Source organism: Amyelois transitella, chromosome 5, assembly GCF_032362555.1.
Source record: "Amyelois transitella isolate CPQ chromosome 5, ilAmyTran1.1, whole genome shotgun sequence".
Taxonomy (NCBI): Eukaryota; Metazoa; Arthropoda; class Insecta; order Lepidoptera; family Pyralidae; genus Amyelois; species Amyelois transitella.
The window spans coordinates 911,638-934,638 of record NC_083508.1 but is presented as its reverse complement, the minus strand read 5'-3'; the positions used below and the strand labels follow the sequence as shown (position 1 = coordinate 934,638).

Genomic DNA, 23,001 nt, shown 5'->3' with positions numbered 1-23,001 from the left:
AATGAGCATTATTACTTTAATCTTTAAGTTCAATATTGGCTGGAGGATAGTGGTGACAAGAGAGTCGTTGACAACTGATGGTGGAAAACAATGGGATCGTTAAAGTGGACACCGCTATGACGGCCGGACCACCGCCGTCAAGTATACAATACTCGAGTCTGTATTGTACAGAGATTATGAAATGATTTGTAGGCAAGGCGGAGATAAACATGGCGATAGAGGAAATAAAAGCTCGTTCTTTGTGTGACGTTCTCAAAGAAAATCGTAGTGTAAGAACGTGTCAATTGAAAATCATAATTTATTATGAATAAAATGCAGTTCGTAATTTTTCAACGATTTCAGGATTTAACTATTAAAAAACTATAATGTACAACATTTTGAGGAATTACTATAACCACACCAGTTGGACAATATTCGACTACCATTACATATGATAAGTGTAATATCACAATGATTGACATTTTTTTGCCAGACAAAAATAAGATACCGGCTTTCAAGCCAAACAAATTACGAACGATTGAACTAAGACAAACAAGGCTAGCTGTTTTGGTGACACAGACAGGGGCGTCAACGTTTAAAGGTTCTCTTTACGTTGAAGTTACAAAAAATAGGCGTTGTCCAAAGTTCATTTAGCACAACTGCTAGGCGTATCTTAATATACTTTACAATTACTGCAATCAAGATTAGACCATAGTGACAAGTGCATAATTTCGTTTACAGCAAGGTTTAAAGTTCCACAACTGTGGCCTGATAATCATGATGATTACTAGCCAAATAATGTGTTCCTATCTACTTCTTATTGTCAACAAATTAATTGTTTATCTTATTCAAATCATTGCTTAAACACAAAGCGGAATCAGATAAGTGGACGTGAGGCTAATCAGGCCTTTTAGCGTGACCATACCCGACATGGCAACTATCTTGATTCTTCACATAGTGATATAAAATTGTATCATACAATTTTATGGAAAAATACTAATTGAGACAATTTCTTGAATATATTTTTTTTATAGAAGAAGAAAACCGTTTTCACAAGTTTAAATTACAAGAACATTCACTTTGTCTGTACATAAGGTTATTTAATAAACAAATAATTAAACTTGCGGTTCAGTGGAGAGTTGTAAGTCTGCGACGCACAATTTGAGTCGCGACTCCTAACCATAATTATTACAAGTAATACCATTGTTCGAAATGGTGTGACATCATAGTCAAAAGTATAGTAGGATGAGTTCGATGTTTACCTTTCAGCATTAGGGTCCTGGATCAGCGTCGCTGGTATGCTGTGCTCGATGTCATCTCGATCTTCAGCAGCAGGGGAGGCTCTGGAGGCGGGGGACTCCGACCGGGAAGCTTCCCCCTCTGCCCTGTCCTCGCCCCTCTCGTTTCGCTCCTTCACTCCGCTGTCAGGGCTTGTCTCTTCTTCTGTGGACAATGATATGATATTTTGATGAAAAAGTCATCGAAAGTTAGAAGACCATTTTTAGAACAAAATTCTTACGGAACGGGAAGGTAACGGGATTTTTTCATTAAACGTGGGTGGAGCCTTGTGTAGCTTCGGAAATCTTCTGATTTTGAGGACTTATTGGATTGGATATGAGTATTCCAAATCATCTGCTATTGATTGTTAATTTGAGTGACATGCTTCATCTTAGAAGAAGAAGCACTCCTATAAGCGCTTTTGCTTTAAAATGATCATCTTATTTACGGTGTGCTGAGGAATTATCGATATTTGCAACAACTGTAATGACAGCCCTAAATTTACGCTTCCTGCTTAGGACATTTTCAACATCAAACAAGATAGCAGCGATCGGTTTATAGCGATCATCGTCAATATAATAATAAATCGATTCAGACTGATATTGAATGATAAAAAGAGGAAAATTACACCGAAACGGGGCCATCGGCCATTGCGCAAACACATGGTTAATGATTGATTGGTGTTATTGCGTTACTCATCGACCTAAGGATCAATTATTCAAAATTTGTTATCTGTTGACATAATTCTCGATTCGACTATAAATCGATTGATAAAATATACAATATACCAAGAATACGACAGTTCGATTAAACAGTGTGTGTGGATAGATCTTATCATTAGTATTCATTTAGTAGCTATCTACTAATGGGCTACAACTCTTGCCACTGTTTAAATACCCTATACACATGCATCTATAAGTTCAAATTAATGTAAATTTTTTAAATAATTATCCAAAAATGAAAAATTTTATAGTAAATCAGCCAGGACAGTAACCACTCTAAAAAATACTTTCTGAAAATTGAAACAAGTCACGTTTTAAGTCTCTACAATGAAAAGAGTGCCGACTGATGACAATTAATAAAATCTGACGAACCTGATCAAAAATAATGAACAGGCTGCACCCAATATAAATGATAAAGGCAAAATCGAAAATCATGCAACATCACAAACGGACTCCCGACCAACAGATGGCGATGACGTCCTTTGATCAAAATCGTGTGCAGCCAAACAGTGCGGCGTTGCAACCCGCGGGCAACATCTTCAATTCCGGATTGACATGCTGCGTTTTAATCAATTAGCCAACAGAGCAGTTTTCGAGCCAATGGGCAGTGAAATAAATGGACCACACCGCTACGGTTTTCGGCCATCTCCGATTTCATATATTTTTTTTTTTGGAGTATCAGCTTTTTTGCAATTTTACTTTTGCTGTTGTGTTTGTAGATCGTTTGAGTCGTTTGGTGATCTAGATTGAGATTCTTAATTGACAGAATCATGTCTTTATCCCTAAATGGACAGACAGAGCCTTATTATTATTCGTTTATTATACGTTATGCCAGAATGTAGAATGATTTGTCGACAAACAAAAAATTTGTCACATTTTTTTTTCAGTTTCCATAACCGCTCGTTTTAATCAAACTAAACACATAATGTAGCCAGATTAAAATCATCGAGCTTGCATGAAGAGAGTTATGAATGTGGATGAAGCGAAAGAAGTATGCACAGATCGTGGCAAGTGGAAAGAGGTAGTCTCTGCCTACCCCCCGGGAAAGAGGCGTGATTTTATGTTATGTTATAATCATCGATTGTTCAATGATCAATCTATTTTCACCACATAACAGTTATTTTTGGTCAAACGTCTAAAATTAACCGACTAACTGTATCTAAAACCGGAAACGGTCACGATGACGCAGCTTTAAAAAACTCGGACAAAATCGAGAAACAATCGGTTAATTCCAAAAGCGGCGTGAAATCGACATAATATTCGATTATAGATATCGTTGGCCAACGAAACGAATCGGGTCGCGACGATTTTAACTAAATCGCTGAATTACATCTCGATTTTATCGCGAATGATGTCTCGATGTCTTCATGCCATATTAACGGCGGGGGTATCAAAAGAATCAATCATTTCAAAATGGAGGTCAGTTTTGAAGGTTTACATTATTTATGACGAGTATCAAATCCTTATAAGGTTTTGTAAAATAATTTCATTTGTCAATACAAACCATCTACTTATACCATTAACTTTCGCTTAAAATGTACGACAATAAATAATTTCTATGATAACTGACTAAGTACTTTAATTTTCAATAAGGAGTTAACAATTTAAAGATAATTTTTACCCCTAAATTTATTGATATGATTTGCAGCAACTTGAGAAATTTATGTAGTGCATTTATTTTTGGTTGTTATTAGGTAATTTGCGTCTCTTCTGTTCTTTCTTTTTTTGGTTTATTTTGTTTAACTACTCCGCAAGTTTGCTAGAAATCTTTTACTATATTGAAAAGAATAAAATTGACAAATTACGTTTTGACTTAAAATAATTATGGCTAACAATAATGACAATAAATAAAATGTCTCAATATAAAAATTTGAAATGAAAATACAATATGAACAATATATTAAAACTAGCTGTGCCCGCAACTTTGCCCGCGTGGAAAATTTATTTTGGGCATCATTGAAGCCATCAAGGATGGATAATTTTCCCCGTTTTTTTTTTCACATATTCCATTATTTCTTTGCTTCTTATAGATGCAGCGTGATGTTATATAATATATAAGCCTAAAGCCTTCCTCAATAAATGGTCTATTCAACGCAAAAATATTTTTCAATTCGATTCAGTAGTTCCTGAGATAAGCGCGTTCAAACAAACAAACAAACTCTTCAGCGTTATAATATTAGTATAGATACATACATACATACATAAACTCACGCCTCTTTCCCGGATTAATATTAATTTATTAATTAGTATAGATAAATATGAATATGACTACTTAAAACTATAATAAAGATCGTTTCATATATTCGTAAAGTTAATTGAATTAAATTTAACAATTACGTTGAACTGCACGTGGCCATTCAGTCTTTTCAAGACTGCTGGCTCTGTCTACCCCGCAAGGTGACCATATGTATGTATGTATGTAACACTTTCTATCGTAACAATTTCAAATGATCCCATTTCATAAACAATAACTAAGCAACAGAAATAACATCGACAAGCTTTTCCATATAAAGATAATGTTTATTTTATCACATTATAACCAAACACGGCGCAGTCAGAGTCATATTGCGTCGTTCTAGTTTTCCTATCTCAATGCTTAGGCTATATTTCAAATCTGTGAAGTCAAAAGGTCCAGAGGAATTGAGGTGAGGTGAAAGCTATTTACAATTCTGTGTCTACAATAAACCTGGTAAATGCCAATAGTTGACATTCTGCAAATCTAGAATCTAGTTTTCAAGTCAAGTGACCATAAGAATTTATGAGTATTTGTGAGGGTTGGTTCTTAACACATACATACATACACGTCTATATCCCTTGCGGGGTAGACAGAGCCAACAGTCTTGAAAAGACTGAATGACCACGTTCAGCTATTTGGCTTAATGATAGAATTGAGATTCAAATAGTGACAGGTTGCTAGCCCATCGCCTAAAAAAGAAGCCCAAGTTTGTAAGTAGGTTCTCAATTGGGTATCATTAATATTTTGCCAATAATCTGTCAATGTCAATCTGAGGTTACAAGCATATCGATGCCGGGAACCACACGGCACACACAAGTACCAAACCCATAACAATTTGTGGTGCTCATTCAGCCGTGCCTTCCAAAGCTTCCTTATCAGGTCGTTATCACACGAATTATCACTGAATCGTGTCGATAGCTGATATGTCACGATCAATCAACAGATGCTAGACTAATCCTAGTCCTTGATAAGACTTTGACAATTTACGAATAGTTATAGGGTAAATTGATAAGCCGTTAATACCAGTTAGTAATAGAAAACAATAGGACCACTCCATCTCTATCCCATGGATATCGTAAAAGGCGACCACGGTATATGCTTGGAATTCTTTCTGTCGACTAAGGGATATGTTTATAAACTTGGGATTCTTCTGTTAGGCGATCGGATAGTCGACCTGTCACTATTTGAGTCTCAATTCTATCATTTCATTTTCATTTTATTCATTTCATTCATTCTATTGTTAAGCGAAATAGCTGAACGTGGCCATTCAGTCTTTTCGAGACTGTTGGCTCTGTCTACCCGCAAGGGATATAGACGTGACCATATGTATGTATATATTCTATCATTAAGGCCATAACAGCTGAACGTTGCCTGTCAGTCAACGAAAAAAGTCGCGGGCGAAAGCCAGTAATTGAATAAGTACAAATTATTATTCGTCGTCAATTGAAACACTATAGAGCTGATTCAATCAATGATCGTCAAGTTATTAAAATCAATCTAACAGCTGATCCACATGATTGCAATGACAGTGTCAATGCAGGCGGTAGATGAACAGAAATGTACCTACTACAGAGTTTATTGAAACATACATACATATAATCACGTCTAAATCCCTTGCGGGGTGAACAGTGCCAATAATAAAAAGTGATTTAATGTGTGTTTATTGAAAAACATATACGTATATACGTATCTTAAAGCCAAATAGCTGAACGTGGCCTATCAGTCTTTACAAGACTGTTGGCTCTGTCTACCCCGCAAGGGATATAGACGTGATTATATTTATGTATGTATGATGACTTTAATCTCAATAAGCAAGCAGTCAAAATTTAATGTTTACAAAACACAATGTTTTGATAGTTTCGTATAAAATATATTTATTTATTCGGTTTGACCCCACATAAAGTTCTCTGTCAGACCCAATGGTTGACTGGTAGATAATGCTTCTAGCATTAAGTCCGCCAATTGTGCTATACATTTGTATTTTGTACAATAAAACTTTTTTTTTTTGTAATGTATGTATTTTGTCAGTATGCATGTGCACTTTATCGCAACACCAACTTAAAGTTTTTTCTGTTTGGTCAGCTGGTTTTAAGTCCGCCTTTTGTACATTTTTGTTTTTGTGCAATAAAGTTTAAACAAATAAAAATTAAATAAACAAAACAAATGTGAAGGGCATTCTGCAATGAAAAAAAAGCAACACCTTGAGGATGTCACGCGATGTCGCGACATCGATCTCAAAATGTCAGACACCCGATCGTACGGAACGCATAAATCTGAAGATGTCTAATTGGCCGATTGTTTTGCGAAGATTTGTAAACTTCTCAATAAATATGTAAGTGCCGTGTGGTTCCCGGCACCAATACAAAGAAGAATAGGACCACTCCATCTCTTTCCCATGGATAGGATAGGCTTATAAAATTGCGATCCTTTTTTTAGGCAATGGGCTAGCAACCTGTCACTATTTGGATCTCAATTCCATCATTAAGCCGAGCAGCTGAACGTGGCCATTCAGTCTTTTCGGGACTATTGGCTCTGTCCACCCCGTAAGGGATATAGACGTGACTATATTTATGTTGTGAACTCTTTACAAACGTCGTGGCCGCTTTGATGGCGTGCAGAATTACGCATAACTACATGTTTAATTGCATACATACATACATATAATCACGTCTAATTCCCTTGCAGGATGGACAGAGCCAAAAGTCTCAAAAATACCAATCGAAAACACCTGTTCTACTTAATGATAGAATTGAGATTCAAATAGTGACAGGTTGCCTAGTCCTAAGAAACGAATCCCAAGTTTATAGCATATCCCTTAGTCGCCATTTACGACATTCATGGGAAAAAATGAAGTGGTCATATTCTTTAATCTATTGATGCCGGGAACCACACGGCAATGTTAAATTGTCCTGGGTCTATTTGGATTTTTTGGTTAGCTAGCTAGGTGCTTATTGACGTCACATCACTTAAATCTAATTATAACTAATACCGCATGTGTAGAAGACGCGGCGGAACAAACTACACTGCAGTTTATTTGTGTTTAAAAAAACAAACAAGAATTGAACAAATCGTGGTACTTGTTCTGGTAGCACACTCCTTAGGAAGGATCCTGGAATCAACCTCTGATGATAACCCAAAAATTGGATAGACCAAGCATGGGATTTCTATCCACAATGTGTAAGAAGCTTAATATAAATTATTAAACGTACAATTGAAACGGAATTTCTAATAATTTTATACATTATCCTCGCCAAAGATTACTAAAAAAAAAATGCTTGCCCATAAAAAAAGTTGGCAAATTGAGATATAATCCATTAGAAAAACTATAAATTTTACATAATTTTATCAGAAAACCTGTGCGATGCATAATCCTATAAATATTTTTCACATTTTAACTGTAAAAGCTCAATTTTGACGTCGAAAATCCTAAATTTTTGACACGCTAAATAATTTTAGCATACGATTATTCCGAATAAACATACAGTAATGAATATTTTATTAGAAATCACATCAAAATGTAGGTGGTCTTTGCACGTCAAAATTATTATGCGACCGATTTTTTAAAGCTGCCGTCATAAATTATTATAAAAAAGTTTAATTAAATTATTAGAAAAGAATAGAACCACTCCGTCTCTTTCCCATGGATGTCGTAAAAGGCGACTAAGGGATAGGCTTACAAACTTGGAATTCTTCTTTAGGCGATGGGCTGGCAACCTGACACTATTTGATGATGATTATTTAATCTCAATTTTTTCATTTAGCCACATAGCTGAGCATGGCCATTCGGTCTTTTTAAGACTGGTGGCTCTGTCTACCCCGCAAGGAATATAGGCGTGATTATATGTATGTATGTAAAACCACTGAACGCCTTTTTGTTCAGTGAATGGTCAGTTATAATCGCAATTTGTACAAAACCTGTAATAATTCTCATTGCTTTTCTCAAATCATACATACATACATAAACTCACGCCTCTTTCCCGGAGGGGTAGGCAGAGACTACCTCTTTCCACTTGCCACGATCCCTGCATACTTCCTTTGCTTCATCCACATTCATAACTCTCTTCATGCAAGCTCGGCGGTTTCGGGCACTTTTGACCTGACCCTTCACCAGGACGTCCTTAATTTGATCAAGATATGTTCGTCTAGGTCTTCCCACCCCGACCTTTCCCTCCACACTCTCCTTGTATATCTGCTTAGTCAACCTGTTTTCATTCATCCTCTCCACATGACCGAACCATCTCAACATACCCTTTTCTATTCCTGTAACTACATCTTCTTTCACATCACAACATTCCCTTATCACGCTGTTCCTTATCCGGTCACTCAATTTCACACCCAACATACTCCTTAACGCTCTCATCTCCACTGCATTTATTCTGCTTTCGTGCTTCTTTTGCCATACCCAACTTTCACTCCCATACATTAATGTCGGGACCAACACGCCCCTGTGCACAGCCAGTCGAGCCTTTTTGGATAGTTTCTGACTGCTCATAAAGGCATGCAAAGCTCCATTCACCATGTTCCCCGCGTTCACTCTCCTTTCAATATCACTATCACACTTGCCATCTGATGTAAACTTTGATCCTAGATATACAAACTCTTTCACTTGCTCAACTTTTTCTCCTCCAATCAAAATATTACATGCTGTCATTTCTTTCTCCATTTCAAAAACCAGTGTTTTAGTTTTACTTACGTTCACTTTCATTCCTTTCTCTTTTAAAGCTTCATGCATACAGTTTACCATCTCCTGTAACTCCTCCGCTGATGACGCCAGTATAACCTGATCGTCGGCATAGAGCAGACATTTGACGAGTAATTCATTCATCCTTAATCCACTTTCAGACTCTTTCAAATCTGTCAAACAACTATCCATAAATAGGTTGAACAGCCACGGTTCTCAAATCATTGTGTCTGTTAATCATATAATTTATAGTCATAAGTATGTAGGACATAATATGAATCATAGTACTGTTGAACTAATTAGTTAATGCGCTATTTTGATGAGAAATACAGCATTTGACCTCAACATAGATATGTTTTAAATGACGAAATAAAATATACAACGGCCTCTGTGGCGCAGCGGTAGTACGCTTGTCTGTAACACCAGAAGTCCCGGGTTCGAATCCCGGAGTGATCTTATTCTTTTTTCTATCGGTGCCGGGAACCACACGGCACAGATTACGTGACTTAATCCCAATAATTAAGCACTCTAAGGCTATCCAGCTGCAATTTTGCAGTTGTATGTGTGTGTGTGTGTGTCTCAATCAATCAATCAATCAAACAGTTTAAAACCCCGTAAATGGAACGCGACGCGGCGTCAGCGCAACAAGTGAGTAATTGTTTCTGACGGTAGTACTGTTATCCTCTCAACCCTTGCGATGCGATATTTAAATCGTCAGGAGATAAAAGTTTGATAATGCATCAAACTTTTATCTCCTGACGATTTAAATAAAACACTTTTATATAGTAGGTATGTTAGTTAATCCCGTGTGATTCCCGGCGCAAATATAAAAAAGAAAATCCATAATCCAAAATATTACCTAATAAAAATAATAAATGAAATTTTGTTAAGATTGAAGTCTACAATATCTTTTTATTAATTTATTTATGGTCAAAAATAGAAGTAAGTAACTTTATGATATAGTAAGTAATATCAGCGAATCGGAAATCAAGTCAATTTTTCTCTCCGGTCAGAGAATAATAATTATACTAAAACAAATTAATTTTCATGTTAACATATTATACATTCTAAACCAATGTAAATTGTAACAATGTATATATTGTAAATTTTTTTCAAAAATAAAATTGAAAATTATCTTCAAATTTAAAGAAAAAAAAGCAAAAAATAAAAAACTAAAACCAAAAGAAATGAAAAATTACTTAGGTATATTGAAATAGTGAATAATTCCAGCTAAAGGGGAGAATATCTGGACGACTTTTTCTCCTGTGTCACACCGAGTGCCCCCCATCAGCCACAATGGAGAGGTCTGACAACGATCATTTGTTAACTTGTTGCGCGCGACGTCACACCATGAACTGGCTGGTTTTGGATGTTGGCAATCTGTGTTTTAGTTTATCATAAAATCATTACGGTGTTAGATAATGTATTTGTATGTAGGTATTTTTTTTTTTTTTTTGGTCATGATGAATTAGAATTTTTAAATTTTTTTTTTTTTAATTAGGAATTGAAGGAAGGCTTACACGAAATAATAGACGATTTATTTTTTTGAATGTATATTTTTTAATTAAGGAATAAATAAGCTTACACGAAATAGTGTTTCATGGGATAGGTAAAATTAATTGTATTAACAGATTTATACTGAGTTTTTAAAATTAACCGACTTAAAAGAGGAAATATAGAAGCTACGGCCACGTTCAGCGGGATTATTTAATGATTAAAAAATGATGATTGTTATACAAAGTCTAAAAGAAGAATCCCAAGTTCAAAGCCTTGAATATAAATATACAATATTCCATATATAAATAAATCGATTTCAATCAATACAGAATTGTCACGGCTTCGTGTCAACGGGCAATTTGTTTTTTGCGACAACGGACAAGACAAAATATTATAGTAATTATATAAAAAATGAACACCCTTCATGAGCGGCGCGTGACAAATGCAGGGAATTTGTCAAAAGCTCGGCAACTTTTATTAATTTTACATCAATATAGTTATATATTTATTTTTTTCTCGTTTTCGCGACGTTGTTTATTTGTTGAGTTTGATTTGATTGACCGTTTTATTGTGACGAGCTTTGTCATGTCTATCAAGATTTGTTGAAAGGTAATAGTTAATATTTTTGATTTAAAAATAATATCAGTCAATTACTTAAGAATAAAATACACACGAGTTTTATTGCTTAATTGTATTTTTTATACTGCAATCGTACAAATTTGTGAATTTTTAATATTCTTTATCTTTAAATATTTGAAGCAAAAAATGTAGATTTAACTTAATTTAACATACAATATTTTCTTTTATTTTCATATTCTTTAATAGACTTTTAATCAAAAAGAGTATACTTACACGGTAATTGAATCTTAAGTGAAGCGATAGTTTTGTTCCTATCTAATCATTATTATAATTAATTATTAAGTTAATTAATTGTTAGCTGGTTGACTGGCAGAGATCCCTTCACAGGATAAGTCCGCCATTGCAAGTAACTTTTTTTATAACTTTAATTTATTGTAACTATATTTATTGCTGTGTAATAAAGATATTACCTACGAACAAAATGAATTAATAAGGCCAAGAACTTCGAAATGAAGAAAATACATTAATATAATTTCGTCTATATCCCTTGGGGGTAGACAGAGCCAACAGTCTTAAAAGACTGAAATGCCACGTTCAGCTGTTTGACTTAATGACAGAATTAAGATTCAAATAGTGACAAGTTGCGTACCACTCGCCTAAAAGAAAAATCCCAAGTTTATATGCCTATCCCTTACCCGCCTTTTACGACATCTATAGAAACGTGACGGAGTGGTCCTATTCTTTTTTTTTATTAGTGCCGGGAACCACACGGCACAAATACAATATACCTATTATAACTAAAAAGAAAACAAATCGTCCACTTGGCCTCTTTATTGGGTCAAGGTAATCAACATTAACCTTCGTAGAAAGATTTTCATTGAAATATGTTCCTTAAGTTCTTTTCGATTACATTACATACATATAGTCATGTCTATATCCCATACGGGGTAGACAGAGCCAACAGTCTTAAAAAGACTGAACGTTCATCTTTTTGGCTTAATGATAGAAATGAGATTCAAATAGTGACAGCTTGCTAGCCCATCGCCTTAAAAAGAATCCCAAGTTTTTGTAAGCCTATCCTTTAGTCGTCTTATACGACATCCATGGGAAAGAGATGTAGTGGTCCTATTCTTTTTTCATTGGTGCCGAGAACTACACCGATGAATTTTCACTCCAGACTGTTTTACGTAAAATCTCTCATTCTCTATTTGACGATAGAATTTGTCACCTGACGCATTAAAAAAATTTGAGCCATCAAATTCGGAAGCGTTCGAGAGGATGGTTTCGAATCTGTAACGTGGTAATTTTGTCAACGGATTAAAGTTTGTGTAACGGATTATATGAATATTTTTAGAAATAAGTAGATGCATTCAATACATCACATGAATAATTAATTAATAAGCAATTAGGTTGTTTGATGACTTTTTAGTTATTAATAGAATTTGATATATTTATATGCGCAGCTTGTGACCGCTTTCACTGAAAAAGACGAGGGCCAAATATATAGAAAAATATATTTAAAAAAAATCCACTTGCCACGATCCCCGCTTACTACGTTCGTTGCTGAAGAAAATGCTGCAGTGCAGTTTGTTACCGCTTCTTCTGCACTGACGCTTAGGAAGCGGCAGTAAACGTAGTTTTAAGTAATTCATTTGACGTCAACCTATGACATTTATCAAGTGATATGAAGTGTCCAATAATAAAGAATAAAATTTTTGAATTTCGAATTTCAATTTTGAATTTTAGTCTTTTTATCCCATTCATAGAAAATCCACACTAATACGTCTTGAAGTAACAAAATTGGAACACAATTAAAAAAAAAATATTAACCCAGTCACCGCCGAGAAAAACACGCGAGCCCCACAAACCTATAGGGGTCGATCTGGCCCGGATTAGCCGGGGAATGTGTGAAAAATCCGGGGCCAAATCATGTCCGGGCAAGTGCGATCCGTATTTGTCAACGGACAGACGGGCAGACATCATTTTCATTAGTCGACGGGCCGGTCCATTTGTACTAATGTTTGGGAGATACGGCCCCGTGTAAATCCATCTTTTTTCCCGATCCCCCGCCGACGGTTTAGGGTTGATTCGGAAATATGTTTGGATTTTTTTTTTGGTACTCTGATTTTTAATGGAGCTCTTTCTTTTTTTGTTGTAAAAACATAAAATATATTTTCAACTGCCGTGTGGTTCCCGGTAACAATAAAAGAATAGGACCACTACATCTCTTTCCCATGGATGTTGTAAAAGGCGACTAAGGGATAGGCTTATAAACTTTGTATTCTTTTTTTAGTCGATGGGCTAGCAACCTGTCACTATTTGAATCTCAATTCTATCAATAAGCCAAAAAGCTGAATTTGGCCTATTAGTCTTTTGAAGAATGTTGGCTCTGTCCATCCCGTAAGGGATATAGACGTGATAATATGTATGTATATTTTCAAAAGAAACTATGGAGTTTGAATACCTGTATTTGTAGCCATAATTTTGATGGATAATATAGGTCAATATTATATCACTATTATCGTAAAAGGTGACTAAAGGCCGAAGGCAAGGAGTAAGAAATTTTCGAAATAAAAAAGGACAGAATTGATACACTTATAGTTAACCTAGTACCTACTTACTCTTTGAAGATTCTCCGACAAATTTTCATACATTCGTTGATGCAAATGGTAATTTTATACGTAAAAAAAAGCCGCCTACTATTTTCCAAGTCTGCAAACGAACCCAGCATAGAATCCTAAACCCAAAAAGCAGTGATGGATGCCACATTTTGTTCCACGACGACCCATCAATCAATCAGCCGTTGATTGATACGATGACGTATTCATAAAGGTATTAATTTAACTTCGGCCTGACATTGATTGATATTTATGATATTAACGCGATAATTACGAGGCGTCGATTATCGAGTGCTCGGTACTCGTCCTTTATCGATTCATATTTATCGATAACGTCGTCGCAGGGTTTTTTTAGGTAGGTAGGTACCCTTATTAATTAAATTCAAAATCTTTATTGCCTATCATATGGAAAGTACATCAGTTGAAAAACAGATACTGCTTTTAAGTAGGTACAATATGAACTCTAAATGGCATCACATTTTTTTTAAATGAAACGTATTGCTTTCTCTCTTTTCTTTGAACGTCTCTTACTTTTGGTCGCCTCACTTAACTTTCTGGAAGACTTTGTTTCCGAAAAGTCCGCCTCAATATTCATCGTGGTATCATATATTTCCCATGGATATCGTATAAGGCGACTAAGCCCATGGTTAACAAAAGTTTGGATTTTGTAGGCGATGGGCTATCAACCAACTATCTGGAAAATCTAACCAAACAGTTACACGAAGAGTCCCATGTTTATAAACCTATTCCTTAGTCGCCTTTCATAACATCCATCTTACAGTTTACATGTTACTTCAAACAAAATAAAGTTATAGCCTTGTACGATATGAATCCCAATTATATCATTAAGCCAAGCAGTTGAACGTGGCCTATCAGCCTTTCAAGACTGACTCAGTCTACCCCGCAAGGGACGACGTGATTGTATGTATGTAAGATATGTCAAGTGTCTCAAAGACAAACAAAAGTAGAATACTCTTTTTATTTAGAAAGAATATCACGTTCATATCATGTCTTTGACAATGCAGAGGTAACAAGTAAGACGTTGGCATTCATGCCACGATGTCTAGTATTCCTTGAACAGGGTACGTCAATCTTGTCTGATACATTATTAGGTATATGTTTATTGTTAACGACTTTTACGTAATATGGGTCAACAGTGCCGTGTGGTTCCCAGCACCAATACAAAAAAGAATAGGACCACTCCATCTCTTTCCCATGGATGTCGCAAAAGGCGACTAAGGGATAGGCTTACAAACTTGGGATTCTTTTTTAGACGATGGGCTAGCAACCTGTCACTATTTGAATCTCAATTCTATCATTAAGCCAAATAGCTGAACGTGGCTATTCAGTCCTTTCAAGACTGTTGACTCTGTCTACCCCGCAAAGGATATAGACGTGAACATATGTATGTATGTATGTGGGTCAAATTAAGGGTGACAATAAGAGCATTGCGATAGAAAACTTATTAATTAATGCAAAGTCCGTTAACTAAATATTTGATAGATACATACATACATACATACATATCATCACGTCTATATCCCTTGCGGGGTAGACAGAGCCAACAGTCTTGAAAAGACTGAATGGCCACGTTCAGCTATTTGGCTTAATGATAGAATTGAGATTCAAATAGTGACAGGTTGCTAGCCCATCGCCTAAAAAAGAATCCCAAGTTTGTAAGCCTATCCCTTAGTCGCCTTTTACGACATCCATGGGAAAGAGATGGAGTGGTCCTATTCTTTTTTGTATTGGTGCCGGGAACCACACGGCACTTTGATAGATTCATAATAAAATAAATATTTGTTCTTACAGCGACATACATTTCTCGTTACACGAAATGTCATTGAATTTTATTTATTTATGTACACAAATTATATACAAGACTAGATGTGCCCGCGACTTCGTCCGCGTGTAATAGTTATTTTGGCCCTTATTGAAGCTCTCAAGGATTAATAATTTTCCCCGTTTTTTTCACATATTCCATTATTTCTTCGCTCCTAATAGTTGCAGCGTGATTTTATATAGCCTAAAGCCTTCCTCGATAAATTGTTTATTCAATACAAAAAAAATATTCAATTTAAACAAGTAGTTCCTGAAATTTATTAGCGCGTTCAAACAAACAAACAAACTCTTCAGCTTTATAATATTAGTATAGATTTATTTACTTTCTTATACAGTAATTTTACTATATTGTTATAAGTGAGAGAAAGTTACATTAAATACATTTATTTAAATAAATACCAAGGGAAGACAAAATGTGTGGGTGGAATTATTAGAACAAGTTACATGACATAAATAGTATAAAGAAATTGTGCCGTGTGGTTCAATTTATTTGACGTCAACCAACAGTGTGAAACCAAAAGGTATGACAATTATTTTATAGATCGATATTTGAAATGTCTCATAATAATTGAATTTGAATTTTCGATTCAGTTTTTTTTTTTTTACCTCAATTTAGCAAAAGAGTTTTCTCAAAGAAGATTTATTACCGAGAGACACAAATTCACAATTGCAATGAAAACATACACAAGTGTCACAGATACCATGTATCGAATGATTCGATCAATTCCCGATACGAAAGGTCACTACATGCCGTGCTTGTTTTACTGTCTGTACAACACGAGTAACATCTATTAGTCTTTGTACTTACGAGTGCATGGGCCAAGCGGTCATTGGTGGTAGCGTCAGCAGACGTGATTGTTTTAAAATTATCACCATTGCGTGCGAAATGTTCAAACACTTTGTAATACTTATAATCACGTCTATATCCCTTGCGGGGTAGACAGGGCCAACAGTCTTGAAAAGACTAATAGGCCACGTTCAGCTATTGGGCTTAAAGAAAGATTTGAGATTCAATAGTGACAGGTTGCTAGCCCATCGCCTAAAAGAAGAATCTCAAGTTTATAAGCCTATCCCTAAGTCGCCTATTGAATCCCAATTCTATGCTAAACAGTTTAGCGTGACCTTTCAGTTTTCGCTCAGCAATGTCAAGACTGGTGGCTCCGTCTACCCCGCATGGGATTAATACGTGATTATATGTATGTATGTCAACTTTCTTGTAAACATTGACATTGATGTGCGTGTGCGCCACTCGTTGCTGACGCTACATTTGATCCAATTCAACATACTGAGAGTACCTGCTCTAACGCCGTCCTCGCTTCAAGGGGCGGGGCCGTCCATACGTTTTGACCAATGATTTTGCTCCGTTCAAGCAAAACTAATTATACTGATTTATGTTCCCATTGTTCATTGTTATATGTCTTTCTCTTACTTACTATAAACTTACGTGTATGCATCTCGGACTTGATGTATCTTTATGTTTTTACGGATCGCTAGATAGTTGGATAATTAGTTGCAATTGGTGTTGATTGTATCTTTTGTTCGCTTTGTTTCTTGTTTTGGATTTCATAACTTTTACAATTGTAATGTTACATCCGTTTTTTCATCGTATGTCTTGAGATAATTACACGATGTCGAATAACGTAACTATGTAATAAGTTTCCAAAAATGTTAAAATCATCAACATACATCAAGAATCGAAATTTGATCACACACCTACAATTATCATTTCGTGATAAAGAAAGTCGTTTATTCGTCTGATCAAAATATTTACGAGGCGACTAAGGGATAGGCTTATAAACATGGGATTCTTCTTTTAGGCGATGGGCTAGCAACCTGTCACTATTTGAATCTCAATTCCATCATAAAGCCAAACAGCTGAACGTGGCCTATCAGTCTTTTCAAGACTGTTGGCTCTGTCTACCCTGCAAGGGATATAGACGTGATTATATGTATGTATGTATGTATCAAAATATTTCATTACAAACCTTCAACGTGAATCCAGAAAAACAAGTTTATATTCACACCGGCATTGAACTCGGAATGGCACGCGAAGAATCCTCTCAATCTACATTTCGAAGAACAAAAAGTCTTCGCCAACGTACAGCTACAAAGAGACAACTACCATTCCATTTCGACCTGCGGGGATCGCACTGTCACTCCCATTGTGTATCAATATTTTGTAAAATATATTCCATGTTCGAAAAACAAACCAGCAAATCAGAGCGTCCGGCGCGGCAGCTGCGGCGCGTCGTATTCACCTGTCGTTCAAGATGCGCGCGCGCACGTGGGCGGAGCCTATTCGAATTCGGAATGCGCGATTTTCGCGCTTTTTTCCATTCGCCCGTCAAGCCTACGGAATTCGGGTGCGATATTTTCTCGGAGTGGAATCCGAATGCTGTAACGCGAGTTGAGATATTTATTTCTTTAGTTGGCGCTTGAAATTTATGGGCTCTGGTTTCTTTTTGCGTCGATTTATTGGGACAGCTAATCCAGGTAGTGTACGGACAGACTGAAGACGGAGGTTCTGATTCAGACTTAGATAACGAAGTCTTTTAAACAATGGGTTCTTGTGACATTTTAGAAAGTAAGGATCCGGAATTTTTATGAACATTTTGGAAAGGAGTGATCGCTTATAGAAGTCGTTTAGAATATTTCTTCACCTTTATGACCATGGTTTTATTTGAAAAGTCACTTCTATTGAAATAAAGTAAGCTTCATATGGCTGAGAATATACTCGCACATATTTGGTAAATAAATTCTAATTTAACCCTACGAATGCAGAAAGCTAAGGCGCGGAATAAAAAGAGTTGCAGCGTGCATTTTATACCTCTAAATTATATGGTAAGTGACACGTTTGAAGGCAGCTAGCGTATTAGCATCAAGTTTAGAGAATAAGCACGCTTTGCAAGTCAAGAGAGCCCGCTATGGGGCGACAGGACACTTTCAAATTGAGCATTTCGCATATCGCTTTATCGCTATTTAACTAAAAAAATTATTGCAGTAAATTTATTTGCTACAGAAATATTTACAATTGTATAATTTTAATTGAATTTTTCTAGGAAAGTGATAGATGCAAATTTTTTAAAGGGTCATCATAACATCATTGTATTCACTGTATCGTTCACATTATTCACATAGAGTTTTATAAAATTAATTTTTAATTATTAAAATTAACATATTACAACTTACGGCCGGTCGTGGATAAAAATGATGACTTACCTGAAAAAAAAAACAGAACACTTCGTTAAACAAAGATAAGTTAACACCAATTCATTAACAGATAAAATCACAACGTCATAATCGTAAGTAATTCTTCCTCGCGTGAACGTGTTCCATGTTCTAATCGCGTGTTAGCGGCGATAAGTGAAAATATGGGTCAGGTAGCCCAAAAACCAGGTGATCCGTCAAAAACTAAATAACAATAATACCAAATCTAGGAACGGGCGAGGTTGAGTGGCTTCCGTTGACAGCGTGATTGATCGTCGGCTCGCAATTATGAAAAATGATTTTGTAATAACTGGGGTACGATTGACCGGCTTCGGCGGGCGACGGGTTGGCGGCGCACTTTTTCTTCGTCTGCCAAAGATGGACAGTCAACCACATACATATACATACACATAGTTACGTCTATACGGCTTTGACAGCCTCTGAGGCGCAGCGTTTTCCCTCACCGTAAGATCAAGTTAGTATTCAAACTAATGTTCATAACTTCGAAAATAGTCATGGCCGAGATGAGATTCGAACCTGTGCCTTTCCGCGCTTTACGCATTTTAACCGGGTATTCTAACAATTTAACCGCCGACACTCCAACAAAGATCGACTTACATTATACATTAGATTACAAATAAAATATTTGTAATAAACCCTTTATAAAAAGTAATTTGAAAATGCCTATTTTTGTTTGTACAAAAGTTTAAAAAAACTCCATGAAGCTAATATTGTTATGTTATTATGTAGTATAGTACATATATACCTACATAACATTTAACTTGTTTGACTGACTGACTTTATCGCGAAACTTATCACTTAGACCCATTACAATGTCGCATGTCAACCTACCTGAAAACATATTATCAGTAGTATTTATTTTCTTTGAATTTCTTGAGAGGCTTACCTACCATTAAGCCAAATAGCTGATCGTGGCCATTCAGTCTTTTCAAGACTGTTGACTCTGTCTACCCCGCAAGGGAAATAGACATGACCATATATTTGTATGCTTTCCTATCAACTAAAGGAAGGACTGTGCCGTGTGGTTCCCGGCACCTATGTAAAAAAAGAATAGGACCACTTCTTTCCCATGGATGTCGTAAAAGTCGACTAAGGGATAGGTTTATAAACTTGAGATTCTTCTTTAATGATGGGTTAGCAACCTGCCAATATTGAATCTCAATAACAGCTAAACGTTGCCTTTTAGTTTTTGAAGACTGCTGGCTCTGTCTGGGATACCATCCCCACAAGGGATATAGACGTGACTATATGTATGTTTACAAATAATTAAATTGATTACTACATTTTGAAGATCTAAAACACTTTAATTACTCGTATATATGCAACTCATCTGGAGACAGAAATCGACGAATCTATTTCCAACAACAGAGTTATAAAATTATACGAGAGACGTTTGTTGTCCCAGAAGCCGCTGTTTCCGGCAGTCTCGTTGATTTGTGGCTAAATTAATTTAGATCGGATTACCTACATATGATTTATGAAACTTAAAAAAGTTACGATTTGTTATACTTGACATAGTTTTTCTTTGAACATACTGCAAATAAAATACTATGAAGAAGAAGGAATACTTATTTGATAATAATTTATATTTAGAAAGAACCCTTTCATTCGCTTTCCTTAAGATGCTATACTATACATATAGTCTCGTCTATATCCCTTGCGGGGTAGACTGATAGGCCAAGCTCAGCTTTTTGGCTTGATGATAGAATTGAAATTTAAATAGGGACAGGTTGCAGGCCCATCGCATAAAAGGAGAATCCCAAGTTTATAAGCCCATCCCCTAATCGCCTTTTACGAAATCCATGGGAAAGACAAGGAGTGGTCGTATTCGTCTACAATATTAAAATAGACAAATTTATAAAAGCCCATAAAAATTTACTACTTTCCAAGCCAAAAATATTTTTGTTGCTGATGATAATTTTCTTAATGTTACGTATGTATGTACGACCAAAAACTACCTTCAATGTCGTGCGACAGATTTATTCCATGTAAATCATCAATTTCATTTCCAAGTCGTATTTTACAAACACACAAACATGAGAGATATTTCAGAACTGCATTGGCGGTCACCCTGCGTCCAATTCGGTTTGAATCTTATTACCATAACGCGAGTGTACGCGATGCATGCCGGATTTACACACACGGGTGTTTAGAATCAGCGAAAATATTGATGAAAAAAAAAATTTTTTTTTTCATATAATGCTTTTTCTTAAAAAATATAATGATTTTATATTTTGGATAATATATAGGAATACCATACAAGTTCTCCCTTTTTATAATAAAAATAACCTATTGAATGAGATTCACACAGAAAAAATTTAGCACGAAGATACTACAATATTTTTGTATTATTTTTGTGCAGAGAAATAAATTAAAAAGATATTAAACGTTAAAAAAGATAGTATTTCATAAAACTGTAAAAACTATTTAATTGCTCCTCGGTAATATAACTTTTTTCAAATTTTTATTTTTACAATAATGTTTGAAAATTTTAATTCAATCACTGAAAATTAATAATGAGTGCTTGAATCATCATCATTGTTTAAACCACAATTGATTTTCATTAGGAAGTTTATTCTCAAACATAGGCAATCGGAACTGTTATATAGAGAGAATATTCCATAATTACAAACGTTATTTATTTCGCAATAAAAAAAAAATCAAATATGATTAGCAAAAAAAAACACCATCCTTTCCGTCCGTATGTCCGAAATGCCCACCTATTTTATATAGTATTTAGATGCATTAAGACTCATCTTAGTCCGGCATCGGATTTCATTACCATACCGCCTCTCGAGAGCACTAGCCAGGGGACTGTGATAGCCAGGGGACTGTTATAGCCAGGGTACTGATGTGCAATAGAGATTAACTTCGTATAGATAGCACTCATTATCATATTTGTGGGTATTGACTATGGATTGGTTTGAAATATAGTTTTGCGCAACGAAATGTAGATTTATCTACAAGGCTGTTTTTAAAAATTTTAATGGATAAAATTGTATGAAATTCAGTCGAAAATTTTGAAGTTTAGTAAATAATAAGTGACTTTCAATTGATTTCTCTTGTCAATGTATTGTAAGTTAACAAAAATTACTGTTAAAAAGGTTAACCATTGGCCTCGTTCAGCTTACACTTAACTTAATGATATAATGGACAGGTTACTAGCCCGTCGCCTCAAAGAAGAATCCCAAGTTTATAAGCCTATCCCTTAGTCGCTTTTTACAACATCTATTGAAAAGAGATGGCGTGATCCTATACTTTTTCTATTGATGCCGGGAACCACACGGCATAAAAAAAACAACATCTTCATAAAACTTTTATTAAAAACCATTGTAACTCTTTTAATTATAAATAAATAACAAAGGGAGTATAAGAATGCGATGCGGGGACGCTATTTATCGCATCGAGGTCTAACGATCGCCCGTAATGAGGGGCGGGACAATAAAATATTTATGAAACGCGTAATGGAACGCGTCCACATTGGAAATGTTCGATGGAAATTACGCGGCGGTATGAAATTGGTGATCGGCCATCATTATGATTATTAAAAATATTATTTTCTAATATAGAGCTAGGAATAAAAGCTAATGTATTATTATTTGTTTTTTTACTCTATTTCATCATAGAGTATTGCTGGATGTTTGCTATTTACTATGTTTAAGAGCCCGGGGTCCCTTTTCTGACTTTTCTCTTTACCTTGTTCGTTCATTATATGAACTCTCAGTTTTATAGCGCTGTTACATACATGCATACATAAAATCACGCCTCTTTCCCGGAGGGGTAGGCAGAGATTACCTCTTTCCACTTGCCACGATCTCTGCATACTTCCTTCGCTTCATCCACATTCATAACTCTCTTCATGCAAGCTCGGCGGTTTCGGGTACTTTTGACCTGACTCTTTACCAGGATTTTTATAGCGCTGGTTATTTTGTGTATTAACATTTATTTTTGATGATTAAAGTGGGAATTTAAATTTCAAATCTAATTTTGAGGGAATTTCTTCACCAGTTATTATGACAATGTTAGAAGCCACAGATGCCTAAATGTAATACTTATCTATGTAGATCAAATTTTTTTTGTATCATAGTTTTAACGCCTACCTAAATGTAGTAGGTACCTATCTATGTAGATGTTGTATCATTTAACTATTATAGCAAATCCAATCGAAACAAAGTACTTTTCAACGTATGATAAAAAAGTATGTATGACAAAAATTTATACTTTTCAGCTAATACCTATCTATGTCGATCAATTTTTTTATATATCATAGTTTTAACTATTCTAACAATTCCAATCGAAACAAGAAACAAAGTACTTATCAACGTATGAAAAAAAGTGTGT

General features: G+C 35.4%; 1 protein-coding gene across 1 annotated transcript in view; it reads right to left on the bottom strand.

Moving 5' to 3' along the window:
• The window catches only part of LOC106138973 (protein tiptop), a 291,587-nt gene that overhangs the window by 9,195 nt on the left and 259,391 nt on the right, over window positions 1-23,001 (bottom strand). Inside the window, exon 4 of the mRNA XM_013340296.2 lies at window positions 1,242-1,422. Within this exon, the coding sequence (XP_013195750.2) occupies window positions 1,242-1,422 (181 nt within the window). The remainder of the gene's footprint in view (window positions 1-1,241; window positions 1,423-23,001) is intronic.